We start from the raw sequence: 16,534 nt of genomic DNA on the forward strand, positions 1-16,534 counted from the left end.
TGGTAGCTTTCCTCCTTCCTTGGGAGCTTCCAAGCCAATTTAGCATTTACTTCAAACCGCAAACCGACCAACAAGTCGCATACGGCCAAAGACATCGCCAACTGCAAACTACGCGATGCAATAATTCCGAATCTCGAATTGATAATAACAAAGGCTTGGGGGTTATACATGCGCAGATAAATCAACCTAGATCGTCTAGGTTCCCAGGTCTTTGCGCATCCTCGCCGACGCGACCAATATTGCGACAAGGTCACCATGGCCGAACCTCAACCCACAAACTCCCTGCTTGATCAGGGCGAGGCTATACCTATTGCGCAGTTGAATCCAGAATCCTCCGGACAAGAGAACCGAGTTATATACGGAACGATAACCATCACATGGCCTTTCAGTATCTTGACCAAGTCTATCGCATTCCTCTTGGCCGAGCGTGACTTCCGCCTTCGACGCGAAAATGGCCAAGTACGCGTACGGTTCCACGGCGCGGCCGCTAAGGCGATATCAGAAGCATCGTTGGGTGCAGGAGACGACATTCGTGTGAGCCTGGAAGGTGGTCATTGGGAGAAGAACGAGACGCAGACACAGATCGCAGGAAGCACTATAGCATGGCAACTCGAATTCACGAATCGCTTGGTGATTGGTATCCGTCGACCTGATACGGAAAAAGAGACTTTGCTCGATATCGATGCCCCAGCTGCAGAACCCGAAACTGCTGTCAACGACCAGGCACAGAACATCGACCCTGTCGATACCATACCCGAGGAACCGGCCACACCAGGTCCGCCAACCCCAGAGCTCACCTTACCTGTAAAACGAAACGCTACATCGACCCTCGAACCGTTCGAATATGCCTCTCCCGCCTTTCTCAAGCGAGCGCGTGTATCCTATGGGTCACTGTTTGAGGGAGGCTTGGATATGTTTGACGACGACGTGAGCAAGAAAACCAAGTCGAAGAAGCGCTCGCGATTTAGTCTACCTGGTAACGCTTGGCGATATGCCAGTCGATCTCCCAGTCCTGAGCCCGACGATGTTCCCGAGGAGCAAGACGAAGAGGAACCCGAGGCGAATGGCGATATTGAGAACCCTATTATGGATACACCATCCCGACCGGCAATGGTTGACCAAGGCTCACAGACAGCAGATGTGGATTTTACGCCTATGGCAAGTGTCCAGGTGTTGGCTGAGGCAAGGCCAGGCTTTGGCTTTGCACAGATGACACCAACACCTTTTGCTCGAACGAGGCCATTCGAGTCAGATAACCCGACCATGAATCAGTCTATGCATTTCGAAGGCGGTTCTACAACACCACACGGCATACCTCTCGAGTCGCATCAAAGCCTGTTGGACCAACAACCAAATCACATGGATACAGACATGGCTTTCAGTTTCACGCCTCAGACTGTACTTTTCCCTCAAGAACCAGGACTGTTCCCTGCACAAAACGATATCCCCAACTCACCCAGCCGTACTACAGGAGCAGAAGATTACCCGGCCGCGCTTCTGGAGGGTGACCCAGATCTTTCTAATCCCGTGGATACGCTTATGGGGTTCACCGCTCATGGATCGCAATCCGTCGCAGGTCAACACAATCCTTTTGCCACAGAATCAGCTCTTGACCCGGCTTTCGCGACTGCTGCTCAGCCGATCCAAAACCCATGGGCTACTGAGATGCTACCCGGATCACGTTCCGCAAACGCTAGCAGCGACGCTGAGAATCCGGTAGAAATTCTAAGCTCGTCTCCATCAAGAGAGTCAAGTGCAGATCGCGAGATATCACCTTCGAGAGAAAACACGGATATGGACGTAACAGCCAATGCATCGCCAAAACCGACGCTCGAGGATCCGGCAAGTGAGGTTGAGCGTTATCGTGACGGTGGTGACGAACCTGGGGATGATTACGATCTCAGAAAATACTCCCGCACGCACGACGATGACGATGACGTAGATACATCTGAAGAAGACCCGGATCTGAATAATGGCGATCCCGAGACACAAATTCTGGACCCTGACGAAGATGATGAAGATGTCGATGAAGACGTTGTAAATGAAGAGGGCTACCTTGACCAAGCCTCTGATGAGTATGGGGAAGAGACGTATGAACGATTCGGTGGCGATGAGGAAGACTACGAGGGTTCCGAAGATGATGCGGAAGGTGACTACTACTCAGAGGAAGATGACTACACTGATGATGATGAAGAAGATGACGAAGGGGGTTCACAAGCGCGCCCTCCTGCTGTGCCTGCCACTCGAGAGCCTGTTTTCATCGATTTGCTATCAGACTCTGAAGATGAGAACGAACAGCCACCCAAGGTTGAACCAGAAGCCGTGAAACATGAAGACGAGCAGCAGCAGGAGGAGGAGGAGGAGGAAGAACATGAGTCTGAAGCTTCCGAAGAAGGTGAATCAGAACAAGGAGTTGAGGCAGCAGCGGACCCAAAGAATGTAGAAAAGGAGAAGCCACTGGCAGCATCTGGAGGAAAGGCAGACGATGAGACGGCCGAACCTCAGCCTTCACACAAAGTTACGAAAGACGACGGCCCACCCCGAAACGAGCGATCTGTTGAGAAGGAACAGCAATCTATTGATGTACCTGCCAAGGAAGAATCCTTGACGACGGGTGGCCAGCCCCAACAAGCACAGAAAGCCGAAGAGAAATCAACGCTGGTAGACGCAGCATCAGAGGACATCGAGATGGACACACCTGCTCCGAAGGAATCATCTCAAGAACCTGAGGATGAATATATCACTCTCGAAGAATCCAAGAAAATGGACTCACTTAGTGAGACAGCGCTTGCTGTTAAGGAAACTACCAAAGCTATGGATGTTGATGCGGCGCCTGATGTACCCCTGCAAGAAACTGCTGAACCAAAGGAAACTGAGAAACTCGTGCTCGCTGAGAACGCTGTTGCTGTCAGCCAGGAGGCGCAAACTACGATGAATGATATTCAAGAAGAGAACTCAGCAAGTATTCAAGTCACGGTGACCCAGGAAGAATCGCTCACACAACTACACACGATCTCGGAAGACAGTGCGAAGCCATCAAAGATAGCTTCAGTCGGGGCCTCGTCCTTGGAGGGTGCTACCGCAAATTTAGATAAGGAAGCAGTGAGTGAGATTCAGGAATCATCCGAATCTCATGATGCTGTCATGCAGGACGTCTCGTCTGGCGATGCCCTGAAACAACCCATCGGCGAGGTTGTGGAAGAAGACGCCGAGCAACAGTCTACAAAGGATGGACAGCTCTCGCCGCCACCTACCCAAATTACCCAAGAACGGACCGTACAAGATAGCATTCACGTTTCAGTTCATGAGCACGATCAGCATCTTCCTACTCCTGGCGAGACACAGCAAGGGATCGAACCGGAGGTGCTTGACACACAACAAACTGTCACGGACGAAAATCACAGCGACGAAGAGGATGCAGATCCAGAAGATCAAATAATGTCTGAGATACTGCAGCATTCTCCGGTTCGACCGGATACGCACCTAGAGATAGACCCTACCACGTTCTCTCCTACGGCTTCAAAAAGCAAGTCGCCTACCCAGACGGAGCAGCCCAAAGGAGCGCAAGGGAAGTCAGCTTCACAGTCTGATCCAGCGTCTGAGGTTGTTGCTTCCAAACTTTTACGGTCTCGGCGCCATAAGCACAACGGAGAACCTGATGACGATGATCAAGACGACCCCAGCATGGCATTGATAACAGCTACGCCTGCTGCAGGACCTGTGGATAGTGGCAGCAAGCATAGTAGTCCGGCCTCGACCAGGCCAAGCAGCAGAACTCGCAGCAGAACTCATCGCGATGATCCCAGTATTCAGCTAGCAGGTGGCTCAGGGCAGGCAGAGACAAAAAATAAGCGGAAGAGAAAGGCAACGGATGATGAAAGTGTCACAAGTGTGGACCGCGATGACCCCAGCATTCAATTAGCAGGCGCTTCAGTGCAGGCAGAGATAAAAAATAAGCGGAAGAAAAAGGCAACAGATGATGAAAGCATCGCTAGTGTGGACAACAGTCCACCTGGATCTCAGCGAGTGCTGCGATCTAGACATGACCATGGCGATCCCAGCATATTGCTTGCGAAAGGATCAAGCCCCTCAACTCGGCAAACAAGGAGCCACAGAACACCAGACCCGAAGCACGAGACACCTAGGCGCGAGACTCGTTCAGTGTCACGAAGTTTCCAACTACAAGAAGATTCCCCTGATGCATCGTTCGCCTCACTAAAGTCTCCGTCGATTGCCGGGTCTTTTGCTACCGTACCTGAGGATGTTGAAGAGGACGTCAAGACTCTCAAACTACGGCTAGTTAAAACGTTGAGGGTAGACCTGCCTGACTTTCTGTCGCTTAAGAGCCTCAGAGGTAATATCAACAAGATGACGGATGTTCTCGCAGTGGTGACACAAACACCGCCGCAACCGCACCGACCGAAACATGGTCCTCGGGACTTTATGCTCACCTTGAGCCTGACTGATCCTTCGACGGCACCGACCCAAGTCCGTGTGGCCCATATATTCCGGCCCCACTTGACATCGCTGCCGGAAGTTGAAAGTGGAGATGTCATCCTCCTCCGACGGTTCAAGGTGGTGTCGATGAAAGGCCGCGACTTCGGCATCCGGTCAGAAGATTCATCGTCATGGGCCGTGTCCAAGCCGAATGATGGACAAATTCTCAGCCAAGTCAAGGGTCCACCTATCGAAATTACCCCAGAAGAGATCGAATATGCCAAGGGTTTGCGGCACTGGTGGAGCCTCCAGGATGACAGCGCTATGAACAAGATCGAGACGGCGTCACGGAAGGTGACCGAGGCGGGTAAAGAAAACGCCAAATGAGTGGACTTGCAAGGGAAGAGATGTCATGGGCAGGAGAATAGGACAGGGATAGAGTAAGGGGATAGATGCATTTATTTATTGATAGCTCTGTTGAAGATATGGGTAATGGTTGGTGTTTGGGAGTAAAAAGAAGCCAGCGGGCATTGGCATATGAGCTGATATGATCACTGAAACACAGCCTTCATTAATTCAGTGGCTGCATATGTATCATAGTATTTATCTGTGATTATCTATAATTACCGTGTGAAATAACAACAAAAAGTTCATGTTATTCTATTCAGTCATGAGGAAATGAGGGTGAATGATTATGCATGCACGTTCAAGTACAGCTTGTCTTGCCGAGGCTGTTGGACCACGTGCTGTAGAACATCAAGGTATGAAATGACTGACGACCGGTATCGGTAGATGATGACTCTTTTTTGGAGACTTTTATCCAGAAAACCCCGTGTAGTTGCAAGTTGAATGGCATATGACAAGGTCAGGAGTCATAAGCCGTAGTGGCGCCAGGGACAAGGTTTGACAGAGTGCCGAAAAGTGAATCTGGGGGAACGGAGACACTGATCTCCAGACATGTGGGTAGATTAGAAGCTAGGACGAACGGCAAGAAGAGAACCCCAGGAGAATTTCCCCAGATATTGAAGAATCTGGGTGATACAAGTACATAGTCTAGGTGGTGCGGTTATGGAGTCGACATGCTTAGCACGGAGCCGCACCCTCGGTACCTGTCCGTGAGTGGACATGGGGTACTAAATTTACCTAAAAGTAGATATGTATCTGGAGAATACACGCCTCTGATATTCCCTGGGATTGTCAGTGAAACATGGGCTTTGCTAGAGGGGTGTATTGTACCTATTCTGAGGTCTTGATTATGGTTGTGTGTTGAAAGAAGCCTCATTTGTAAGTGATGGATGAGTATTACCGATTCTAGAAATAATAACCTGCAGAAATGTTCCTGAAAGTCAAAAACACGTGAGGCGGGGTAGCTAGCTCGTTCTTCAAGAGCTCAGGGAGTGTGCTTTGTTTCCATAAGGCCGGAGGAAAGGAACATGGAGAAGCTGTAGAGGTTGTCGATATCCATATTGATGTGGATGTGGATGTCGAGGAGCTTGAGGTGTGTGGTGAGCAGCTGAAGCTACCCCGGTCTACCACTGTACCTAGTAGTTGGATATTTCACTAAACTATGCGGCAGGCATATGATACTCAGTGTATTTGCCTTTGTGACAAAGCATCATAACACAGGGACGTGATATTGTCCAGTGATGAGATAGCTTGGATGGACCGAGGCAAGCCGGGCAGACATGGAGGACTGAGGATACATGACCCTATCTCCTTGTGCGGCTCTTGATGAGATGGCATTGTTTCGTCGATGGTACAAGCCGAGATCAGCAGGGGTTTATCTTTCCCAACAGAAAGAGTTGTCGGTTTCCTAAGCCGAGCTGATCTGGCCTCAGCCACCTGCTAAGAGATCTCGTTGATATCTCGGATACTCAGGGCTTATTCAACATTCATTGTTATGAGTCTCCATAGTGATTGCATAGACTACGCTTCTACCGTCGCGGTTCATAGACTATCGAAATGGCCTGATTTGATCTCATCTTCGGTTAAACTAGCCTTTCCTCGTAGTGTTCAAAGCTGAGCTGGTTGGCATCTCGTCATATGCAAGCTGGTCTACTGTGATGTGCTACCCCGGTGCAAACACCGTGATACCGACATATACCCCGCGAAAACCCCATGCCAAAGTAATGGGATATACATTTCGGGGTTGCGGAGAGTTTCCCGCATCGAATTCAATTTTAGAGGTGTAGATGCGGATGAGAGGTCGATCAGCACGAGTATCTACCGAAACCTCCAGGGTAACATTGATGGATGCTGTGTATCCTCAGATCAACAAAAGACTACGGCACCATTAAAAAGCCGAAACTTGTCCGGAAATATTCTATACGATATCAAGACTTTGTGGCTTGAGCTTGTGATAGCATGTGAGAGGTTGTTGTGCTGAGGTGTCATTGAGTTTCAGTTCAGTCGCATAATTTTGTTGGACGTTTTGCTTTGGCATTGGCATTGTCAGACCCGATCTAGACAAGCCAGGTCCAGACGAGTCAACAAGGAGTCAAGGACGTCCCGGTTGATGGACAAATGCGGGGTGACGGCATGACATCCAATAGGCGGGCTACTTTGGACGAATTTAGTTATAGTAGAGTGTTTGTTTGTACAAATTCTTTTTCTTGATTCGAATGACTCAAGTTACGGTGAAGAAGATTTTGTCATGGATAGGTTCTGTAAGAAACTATTGCCTGCCCAACAAAGAACAGAGAGTAACTGATTACCAATACAATCACAGAGAAGGGAAAAAAAGAGAAAAGAGAAACCCCTTGAATCAATTAGCCAGGGACCAGGGTGGAACTCAGGTGAAGGTGAAGAAACCCTCAGCAAAGAAAAAAAAAAATCCATCAAGTGGAGCTCACCTTCCTGGAGATTCCGTGGTGAGACGCCAGAGACCTTGAACCTCTAGAGGTTAGGCGTACCCGAGCCCGACCCATCCCCGTCTGCCCCTGCTAGCGCTGCCTCCCCGCTGGGTTCCATCTATCGATTAACTTGATAAATGCATATTTCTTCCTGGGGGAAGAGCCAGTGGATCTCCCATTCGGGAAGCCGGCTTGAGGCCGGGGGTGTTGAGCAACGCAAGAGCGACCCGCGGGAGTAGGGGCCATCTCAATCCATGGGGCACGGGGCTAGTAGGGGCATCCACTCGGGCAAAGTCGGAAGAATGTACGTATGTACGTACATGTTGTTTTGTTTTTTTCTCTCTCTCTCTCTCTCTTTTCCTTTCTGATACATTGTCGAGTTATTGAATTGGGAGACATTCCTAGTTTTCGTCTGACCCAGAGAGGCGGAGTCCAAAGAACACCCATGCAGTCATGTTATATTATGCATGGGCCCGGGGAACGAACGGCAAATGAAACCTACGGATAGGGTCAACAAGTATTGCTGTTGATGTGATTCTCGTCTGAAGTGCAGTATCATGTATCAGAGAGAAAGAGATGCGCATGACTTATTGCCCATTTCGAAACACATCTATTCTCACTAAACTAACAAAATGGCTGATGCCAATAAAGGCCCTGGTTGCTATATGCATCTGATACGTAATAGCTCTTCATCTTGTCTCGCTCATCTTACATCTGGGCTGGACTGGCTTGAAATGGACAAACGTTGGGAAAAACGGTGGCGCCTAAATAATCACACACCGTCTGACACTCATTTCCATTCCCTTGGAGTAACCGTCGGTGAGGTAACCAGCAGCATCCTATTACGGTTGCTTTCCGTAAGCCAAAAGTGCATCTTTATAATACTGCAGTTGTTTACGAAGATAAACTAATGCTGTGAACTGTAACCATGAGTTTACCTCAGTAGAAATCAAAGTGGCGGCTGCAGTCTTCCTGACCGTATCTTAGACCAAGCCAAAGCCCAAGCGCGCAAAGATGATAATGCAGCTCACCGTATCAACGATGGGATGTGAGACGCAAGATGATGGATGTTGAAATCGATCCAATCTCTGCAAAAGCAAATACAACGGCAGCCATAGTGGAGTCATCGTTTCTCTGTCCAACCATTGATGCGTACTCTTCTCCAATGTGATAGTCTAGTCATCCTGCCGATGAAGCAAGCAATGCATATTGACGCCGTTTGTTCCGTTATTGATGATACCAAACTTCAGGTCAGTTGATAGACAGCGTGTTCATCGTTTATCGAAGACCCTGGACCCAGTAAGGGACAACAACATGGTCCCAAACTGGCGCTCTCTGCATGATATACAGATGCCCCTTTTTCGGCCTTAAAGGATCGGGCCGTTGACGGATGGTATGATTTCTCTTCTTATCGGTGATTTAATTGTATGTATATATGGAAACAAGTAAAAGAGCCCAGATATCATAAGATTCTGATCTAGACATGACTATCGTGGGATTTCGTTTCTGGTATAAGTTGTGATATTTGCCGAGTTGCATGCAGATGGTACCTGGCCCCACGAGACTCCACAGATTTTATGTTAATGCACAAGGAACGAAAACAAAACCAACAGCATCTAAGCTCAACTTGGTATAATGAGCGTCCACTTTGGACTAGTTTAAGCGCTGATGCAATTCTTTATTCTCCTGCAGTTTGTTAAACCTCCGTCACCGGAGTTGATCAGGTATTTGGTTGATGTTGTATGTAAACAATGAATTGCGAAGCATCAAGAACAGTATCTTATGGTTGCTGATCATGAACCGTGCAACCGAATCCACTGCGTTAACACGACGCGTAAGGGTCTTTCTTTGATGAACCAACTGCGGATCATTATCCGTACAATACGGGGTTTTTTAGTAAAGCTCCAAGCAAGTCAGATTTCTCACATGAGAAAAATAAGAAAAAAGTTGCAAACTCAGTCTCAACGACCCCATTTACAGTGATCAAACACCCAATAATAACTTCATTAAAAAACAGTAGCGCCTGTTGATGCCCCGTAACCTCAACCGGAGGAGGTCCTTGGGAGGGGCCTCCAAGAGTGGAGAGCATCGGGTGTCCGGTGGATCACTCACCGGGGCCGTCTGATGATTGCGAACCGAGACCTTGTTCCGAAGAGCACAACCCAACTCAACCCAACATCAATATCGGGTCGCAACATACAGACTGTAAGACAAGACAAGACAAAAGTCCACAGGCTGACGGGTAAATGATGGGTTATTTACTGGCTTTGCTTTGACCTCTTTCTCTTTTGGGCTGTTGTTAATCTCCTGAAGCTTGATTGACTTTTTGTGTCTACGTATTATTCTAGTGGCTAGTCGCATACAACTTCCTGTCCAGTCGGCATTAATCCTTTTTCAGTCTCATGTTTTCCCCTTCCCCGTTGAATCTCATCTCGTCAATCATGTCTGACGTTAAATCCTCTTATTGCGATTGCGTGTTCTGCTCTAGCCAGGGCTTGAACTTGACCGACCGAACAAGGGCCATGACCATGACCATGATCGTGATCCACTTGGACTAGCCCCCGTAGTCGGCGCCGTGTCTCTTACTGTACCTCCGTTTTCCGATATCGTGAGTTTGCTTAATCGCTGTTCCCTCAGTCTTTCAATGACTGTGGACGGCAGTCATCGGCATCAACCCTAGCAGAAAGAAAAACTGAGTAGAAGAGATGCGTCCGATGATAGGCATCTCATCTGTAGTGTCGTAGATAGAGTGACTCGATTCATTTAGGGCTGCATATAGACCATTGATTAAAGGGCAATTGCGAGTGATACAATCAACTTGCCTGCTTTGACCTCACCTCATCTCACGTCTCCTGTCAAAGCAGCAACTATTACTGTCAGCGACTGCATCATCAATCTCGGTCAATTCGCCATCTGATACTCGACAACGTGACGTGACCCCCACTGTCACCCGATCTGAGCCATCGTCAAGCCATTTACACGTATTTACACCGATATCTTTGGCTAATTGAGCCTCACCACGGTAAGTAAGCAAGCTATGGTCAATTACACAGGCGATTGATTTACTGGATCAATTCACCGAGTTGTCGCATTGCATTGACCAGCAATGTCTCAGCAAAGTGGTCATATCGCTGATAGTTTAGAACAGGATAGGACAGGACATCGTGAAGCAGCATTTGCCCGCGCCCCGTCTGCCCGCTCGCACACAAAGCTCCCCACAGCACAGAGACAAACAATTAGAAGCTCAATTGATTGATACTCCAGTGACTCATATCAAGGTGAGAGAAAGGAACAGCAAAGCTTGAACAAGCCATTTACCATTATCATACATATCCGGAACTCTTTTCTAACACCGAAACAGTTGCCAAGCTCCCCCAGAGTTTAGAGTCCTGCCTCAAGAGGAAAGAAGACAGAAGCTCAACCTGCAGCTTCCCTTCCCCTTCCGCAGCCAGGGTCTGGGTCTTTCCTCCCCCAGTCCATCCGTCAATCAAGCAGGCAAGGAAGGTACGTACCGGACAGATTTCTGTCACAACCAGAGATGGCTTGGCTTCATGCCAATATTCAACAACTTCCTCTACACCCCGGTCCCTCGATACATGAATAAACCCCATCCCCTTCCTTCCTTCCTGCGTTCCACGCGAGATCCCTGTCTAGGCCCAGGCTAGGTAGTTGGTATCCACTAGCTCCACCCTCTACTCAAGCCCCAAAGCCCAAGAAGAAAATTCCCCCATGCGGTTTCCCCATCCATTCGATGTACATGCTGCAGTCGCAGGTGTCAATGGAATCCGTTGACCTCAATACTTTCCTTGAGTGGTTTTCAACAGGAGGGAGGGAAAGAGAGTCTGGATGATAATTCTGATACTGGTCACACGCCCTTATCTAACATAACATCCATGAATGACATAGATCCCATGCTGACGCCCTATTCCTTACTCTCATCAATCACATCTCCCGTATTCCAAACGTTACCCCGTCCCCCTCCCTACAGTACCCTCCTCATCGAATCAAAAGCTGCAAGGATCTGCTACGTTTACTCGGCCGCGCCGTAGACTTTTCGTTGGCGCCCTAGAGTGCCGTACAGTACCGTACCGAATTGCATGCTAACTTCAACAGTCCACTCTGGAGTCTCTACTAGGGAAAAAAAAAGTGACAAGGGCGTATTTCTGGAGAAAGCAAAGTGAAACCGCTTTTTGTCCGTCCGTTGCCGTCCGTCTTGCTCCGTCCTGGTTTTGGGTTTGAGTTTTGGATCTCCTCACTCAACCTCCAACTCTTTTTTTGGTTTCGCAACGAATTGACTGTTCTGTCGCAGTCGCTATTCCCAGTTGTCGAGAGACCATCGAACAGTATAGGTTCACAAGCTTGAATCTGCTCTTCTTGATCAATTCTACACACCTCACTGCACATCACATCATCATCAGATAAGCGTCGGCCGCAGCAATTTGCTTGCACAAGAATTCCTTAATTCCCAGCATTCTTACCCTCCCCTGTTTCTCTCTGTCTGTCTGTTTTATTTGTCTGCCCTACACCACCCAACAACCTTCACCCCCGTCCCGGAGCTTACCCCTGTTCTCCCTCCCCCATACTCCGGTATCTCTTCGATACTCTCTCACTCATTACCAAACATGGGCCTGAGCCAAACGCTCTCGACCATGACGGTGGCCTCGCCTTCGGGTCCCGGTTCCGCCCAAAACGTCTTAAACCGACTTTTCTTCGCTAGTGGCCCCTTACGCTCGGCGACCAGGACATCGTCTACTTTGACCCCAGCCGCCGTTCTCACGGCGACTACTAATAATCGCCGCCCTCGACCCTCAATTCAAAAGTCTTCCTATTCATCCTTCTTCCCGTTCACATCACCCCATCTTTCTTTCTCCACGTCCATGGCGTCTTCGTCCCATAGTACTGCCAGCTCTGACATCGCCACGCCTCGCTCTCGTTCATCAACAACCTCTTCGTGTGTACCCCCCCTCCTCCCGTCTCTTCCCATAACTATAACTAACCTCCCATGCCCCTCCAGCCCAAGACTTACAGCTTCCAATCCAATGTCCTCCGTCGACCTTACCAAGATCGAACAACAAATCAAGATGGCCGCCCTTGATCAACACCGTGGCTACGTCCAAGACCACTACCAAGAGGTCAAGCAGGAGCGCACTCCTGAATATGTCGACGAGTCCAACGCCGCCGGCTACCAAGTCGTTCGCGAGCCTCTTTGGAACAAGGGTAAGTCGATTGACTCTATCCCATCCCCTCAACAACACTCGTTGTCGATATCATGAGAACAATGACCGTCATGACCTCAAGTCATGAGGGCATTGCAGTTCATGATTCTCGCCCATCTAAACCATCGCTATGCATTCCTTGATGCACCCGCTGACATTCCTCCCCTTCAGGTCTCGCTTTCACACCCGAGGAGCGTGCCTCCAAGAACCTCACCGGTCTCATCCCCCACACCATGGAGAGCTTCGACACTCAGTGCGCCCGAGCCATGAAGATGATCCAGACCCGCCAGACTCCTATCGACAAGTACCTTTACCTGTCCACCCTCAAGGACCAGAACACCGACCTCTTCTACCGTCTCCTCATCGACAACATCCGAGAGCTCATGCCCCTCGTCTACACCCCCACAATTGGTGATGTCTGCCTGCAATATTCCAGCATCTACACCCGCCCCGAGGCTCTTTACATCTCCATCAAGCAGCGCAAGTCCATTCGCGCCATGCTCCGAAACTGGCCTTGCCAGGACCCCGAGATTTGCGTCGTCACTGACGGTTCTCGTATCCTGGGTCTCGGTGACCTCGGCATCAACGGTGTCGGTATCTCTGTAAGTTGACTACGAACTCACCTATCAGTGCTTGGCTAATTATTCCCCAGATCGGAAAGCTCGCTCTTTACACTGGCGCTGCCGGTATCCACCCCTCCAAGACCCTCCCCATCGTTCTTGACTGCGGTACCAACAACGAGGAGAACCTTCAGGACCCCTTCTACCTGGGTCTGCGACAAAAGCGACCCTCATACCCCGAGCAGCAGGCTTTCATGGATGAGTTCATGGAGGCTGCCCGCGAGGTTTTCCCCAGCATGGTTGTTCAGTTCGAGGATTTCGACAGTGAGAAGGCTTTCGGCTACCTTGACCGTTACCGTGATCAATACCGCTGCTTCAACGACGACATCCAGGGAACTGGTGCCGTCGTCCTGGGTGGATACATTGGTGCTGTTGAGCAGTCCAATGTCCCCATCGAGGAGCAGCGTCTGGTCTTTATGGGTGCCGGCTCTGCTGGTGTCGGCGTTGCTAAGCAGCTCGTTGAGTACTACACTCGCCGTGGCCTGAGCGAGGCTGCCGCTCGTGAGAAGTTCTGGCTCGTCGACACCAAGGGTCTTGTTACCAAGGACCGTGGTGACCGTCTGGCCGAGCACAAGAAGTACTTTGCCCGAACTGATAACAACGGTCAGCAGTACCGTACTCTCGAGGAGGTTATCGAGTATGTTAAGCCCAGCGCTCTCGTTGGTCTTACTGCCACTTTCGGTGTCTTCACTGAGCCCGTTGTCCGTGCCCTGAAGCAATCCGTCCAGGAGGGTGGTCTTGAGCGCCGTCCCATCCTCTTCCCCCTCAGCAACCCTCTCACCAAGGCCGAGTGCACATTCGAGCAGGCTATTGAGTGGACTGAGGGCACTGTCCTCTTCGCTTCTGGCTCTCCCTTCAACCCCGTCAAGGCCAAGTTCGGTGATGAGACTCACCACACCGTCTACCACCCTAACCAGGGCAACAACGTTTATATCTTCCCTGGTCTGGGTCTCGGTGCCATCCTGGCTAAGGCCTCTCGTGTCACTGACGAGATGGTTTACACCTCTGCCGCCGCTCTCGCTGGCTCCCTAAATGCCGATGAGGTCCACAAGGGTCTCATCTACCCCCGCATTGAGCGTGTCCGTGACGCTAGCGTCATCGTTGCCCGTGAGGTCATGAAGGCTGCCCGACGTGGTGGTGTCTCTGAGCTTCCCGAGTCTCAGTGGGCTGAGTGGGAGGAGTGGGGTGATGTCGCCCTTACTTCTTTCATTAAGCAACGCATCTACAACCCTCTTTGCTTTGCTGATGCTAAGTTGTAAACATGCACACGCTTGTGTATGTGATGCAACTAGCATTGCTGCTATGCTAGGGGTTTAAAAATGATGAAGTGTGTATCTCGACCATGAAGTGCTCGTCGTTGAGATCGCACTTGCGGATATACGTACTTTAGTGACTTCATGCCACACGCTAAGGTCGGTGGCCATCAGTACTCTCTTGAGCGAGCCTTCGTAATAGGCTTTTTTTTGTTTTTGATAATCTGTTTGACGTGTTAACGGCTTTTAATTTTGTTTTTCGTTTTCATCTGGGGCCATTAAGGCTGGGTATAGAGGAGAACCAAAAGAAGAGATGGAAGGAGACTGTATACCAATAATGGGATATTGAAACAGTTATGACAACGACCAGAACCTTGCCTTGCCTTCTTCGATGTGACCGAGATATGATCATGACTTTATGATCTCATAATGTGTGAATGGTGACTGTTCCAATTGGAGTGAATGTCAATGAAACGATCGATGCTGTATATGCGAAAAGAAAATTTGGTTGAAGTCAACTTTTGCCGCCGTGTCCGAGAGTAAGACCATTCATTGCTTTGCGTCCAGATGTAGCATAGGGTAGTCAAGTTCATACGTCGACTTGTTGCTGTAACTTGATTTGAGAATATGCAGTAATGCCGTGGTAAGGAGACAAGTGCAGAGGAAAATCTTTCAGTCGGCCTTTGTTTAAGGCTTCAAGGAATCTCGAATTAACCAACTGTAGTGCCTGAATTGGGAGTGAAGGATGAGGTTGAAGGTTGAGAGCTGCTGGTGAGATGTCGAGCCAGCTCGTTACCGGTCCAAGGATGAGTATCGAAAGTGGTAAGTGATTACCACATAAACCTGTAAATTTGGGGCCTGATCCGGATTGTCGTTTCTGGGAAGTTCTGGATAGTGAAATGTCATGGAAAGAATGAAATAGGCAGTCTACCCCCTCCGCACATCAATGTCCGAGAGCAGCAGTGATTGAAGCTGTCCCATGTCCGCATTGGGGTACCCAAGTATGTAAAGAAGAGTTAATGTCACCGCCAAACAAAATCAGCACAAGAAAAGAGATAAAGAAAAAAAGATAAGGATCACGATCGTAGGGATCAAAAGACAGAAGGTCTGGGATGTTGGGGGCAGGTGGTATTTTGTTTTGGTTAAGCCGGTCGTCAGATGGGGAGGAGAGTGATGATTGCCGCTTCAGGACGTCGGTAGCCGAGGGTTAGCTCGCCTCGAAGCTTCGGGATTGGCGTTCTGGGAGAAGCCAAAAGCCGAGCAAGGGGATGACCTGCCATTTTCTGTTGGGCTACGGATATCAAAAACACTCAAATCCAGGACAAGGGCGTGTGGGACGAGACATTTTGGTCATGATCAAAGATTGGAGCAATGTTTATTGGGTGGGAGAGATTTTCTTCTCTTTTCTGGTGGTGCAAGGTATCTTTGTTTGTTGTTTCTCTAACGGCATACTCTGTACATATTGGGGGTGAGCTCACCTACCTAAATTGAATATATCACTGCTGGAGTGGACCTCATCGGACCCGGGGCCCATTTTTCGGGTTCTGTTTGATGCCGGAAGATACGGGAAGCTTTGGGGTTGAAGAGATAATGGCAAGAGATGAAGGATCTGCCACGATCTTGTATAGAGTATACCATCCGTTGTGACACTGGACAGCTACCATGTCGTTATAGATGACCAGCAATTGTAATACAATGAGATATCAAGAGAAAACAAGCGTTGTATGCCGCAGACCAAATGAGAGCCCGAATTCCGAAAATAACATGCGGTGGGTCGACGACGATTCACCTGTGTCATAGAAATCTCGACGAACTTGTTAAGCTCTCGCTTCACTAATCTTTTACGTGTACAAAATATCCATACATGTCACGACGGGACTGTTGAATAACACGATGCTAACTCTCAGCTTCGATCAAAGCCTGTTCCGGGTCCGGATCAGACGCATGAACCACCTGGATATCTTCCGTAGTGTAGCAAGTGGGGGGTTTGCTTGAAAGTTGAACACAGCACTGACGTGGTTGTCGATATATCAATTCTCAACTGCGGACGGGGCATACATATATTGACGGGGTGTCAAGGAAATGTCCGAGAATGCAGCGAAGGACGTGGCATTATCTCGACATGTCTACTCGCAGTAACCCGAGTAATTCTGATT

General features: G+C 49.3%; 2 protein-coding genes across 2 annotated transcripts; both read left to right on the top strand.

Annotated features, from left to right (window-relative positions):
* Positions 1 to 255: 255 nt before the first annotated feature.
* On the top strand, positions 256 to 4,824 carry FIESC28_06392 (uncharacterized protein; the record flags this gene model as incomplete). The annotated part of the gene is made up of 1 exon (XM_031160536.1): positions 256 to 4,824. One exon carries the CDS (start codon positions 256 to 258, stop codon positions 4,822 to 4,824), a length of 4,569 nt encoding a protein of 1,522 aa, XP_031015397.1.
* A 7,504-nt stretch (positions 4,825 to 12,328) lies between these two features.
* On the top strand, positions 12,329 to 14,384 carry FIESC28_06393 (uncharacterized protein; the record flags this gene model as incomplete). Its single annotated transcript, XM_031160537.1, has 3 exons — positions 12,329 to 12,506; positions 12,677 to 13,107; positions 13,158 to 14,384. 3 exons carry the CDS (start codon positions 12,329 to 12,331, stop codon positions 14,382 to 14,384), a joined length of 1,836 nt encoding a protein of 611 aa, XP_031015398.1.
* Between the last annotated feature and the right edge of the window lie 2,150 nt (positions 14,385 to 16,534).

This window comes from Fusarium coffeatum (genome assembly GCF_003316985.1).
Source record: "Fusarium coffeatum strain FIESC_28 chromosome Unknown BRIP53273_contig_137, whole genome shotgun sequence".
Taxonomy (NCBI): domain Eukaryota; kingdom Fungi; phylum Ascomycota; class Sordariomycetes; order Hypocreales; family Nectriaceae; genus Fusarium; species Fusarium coffeatum.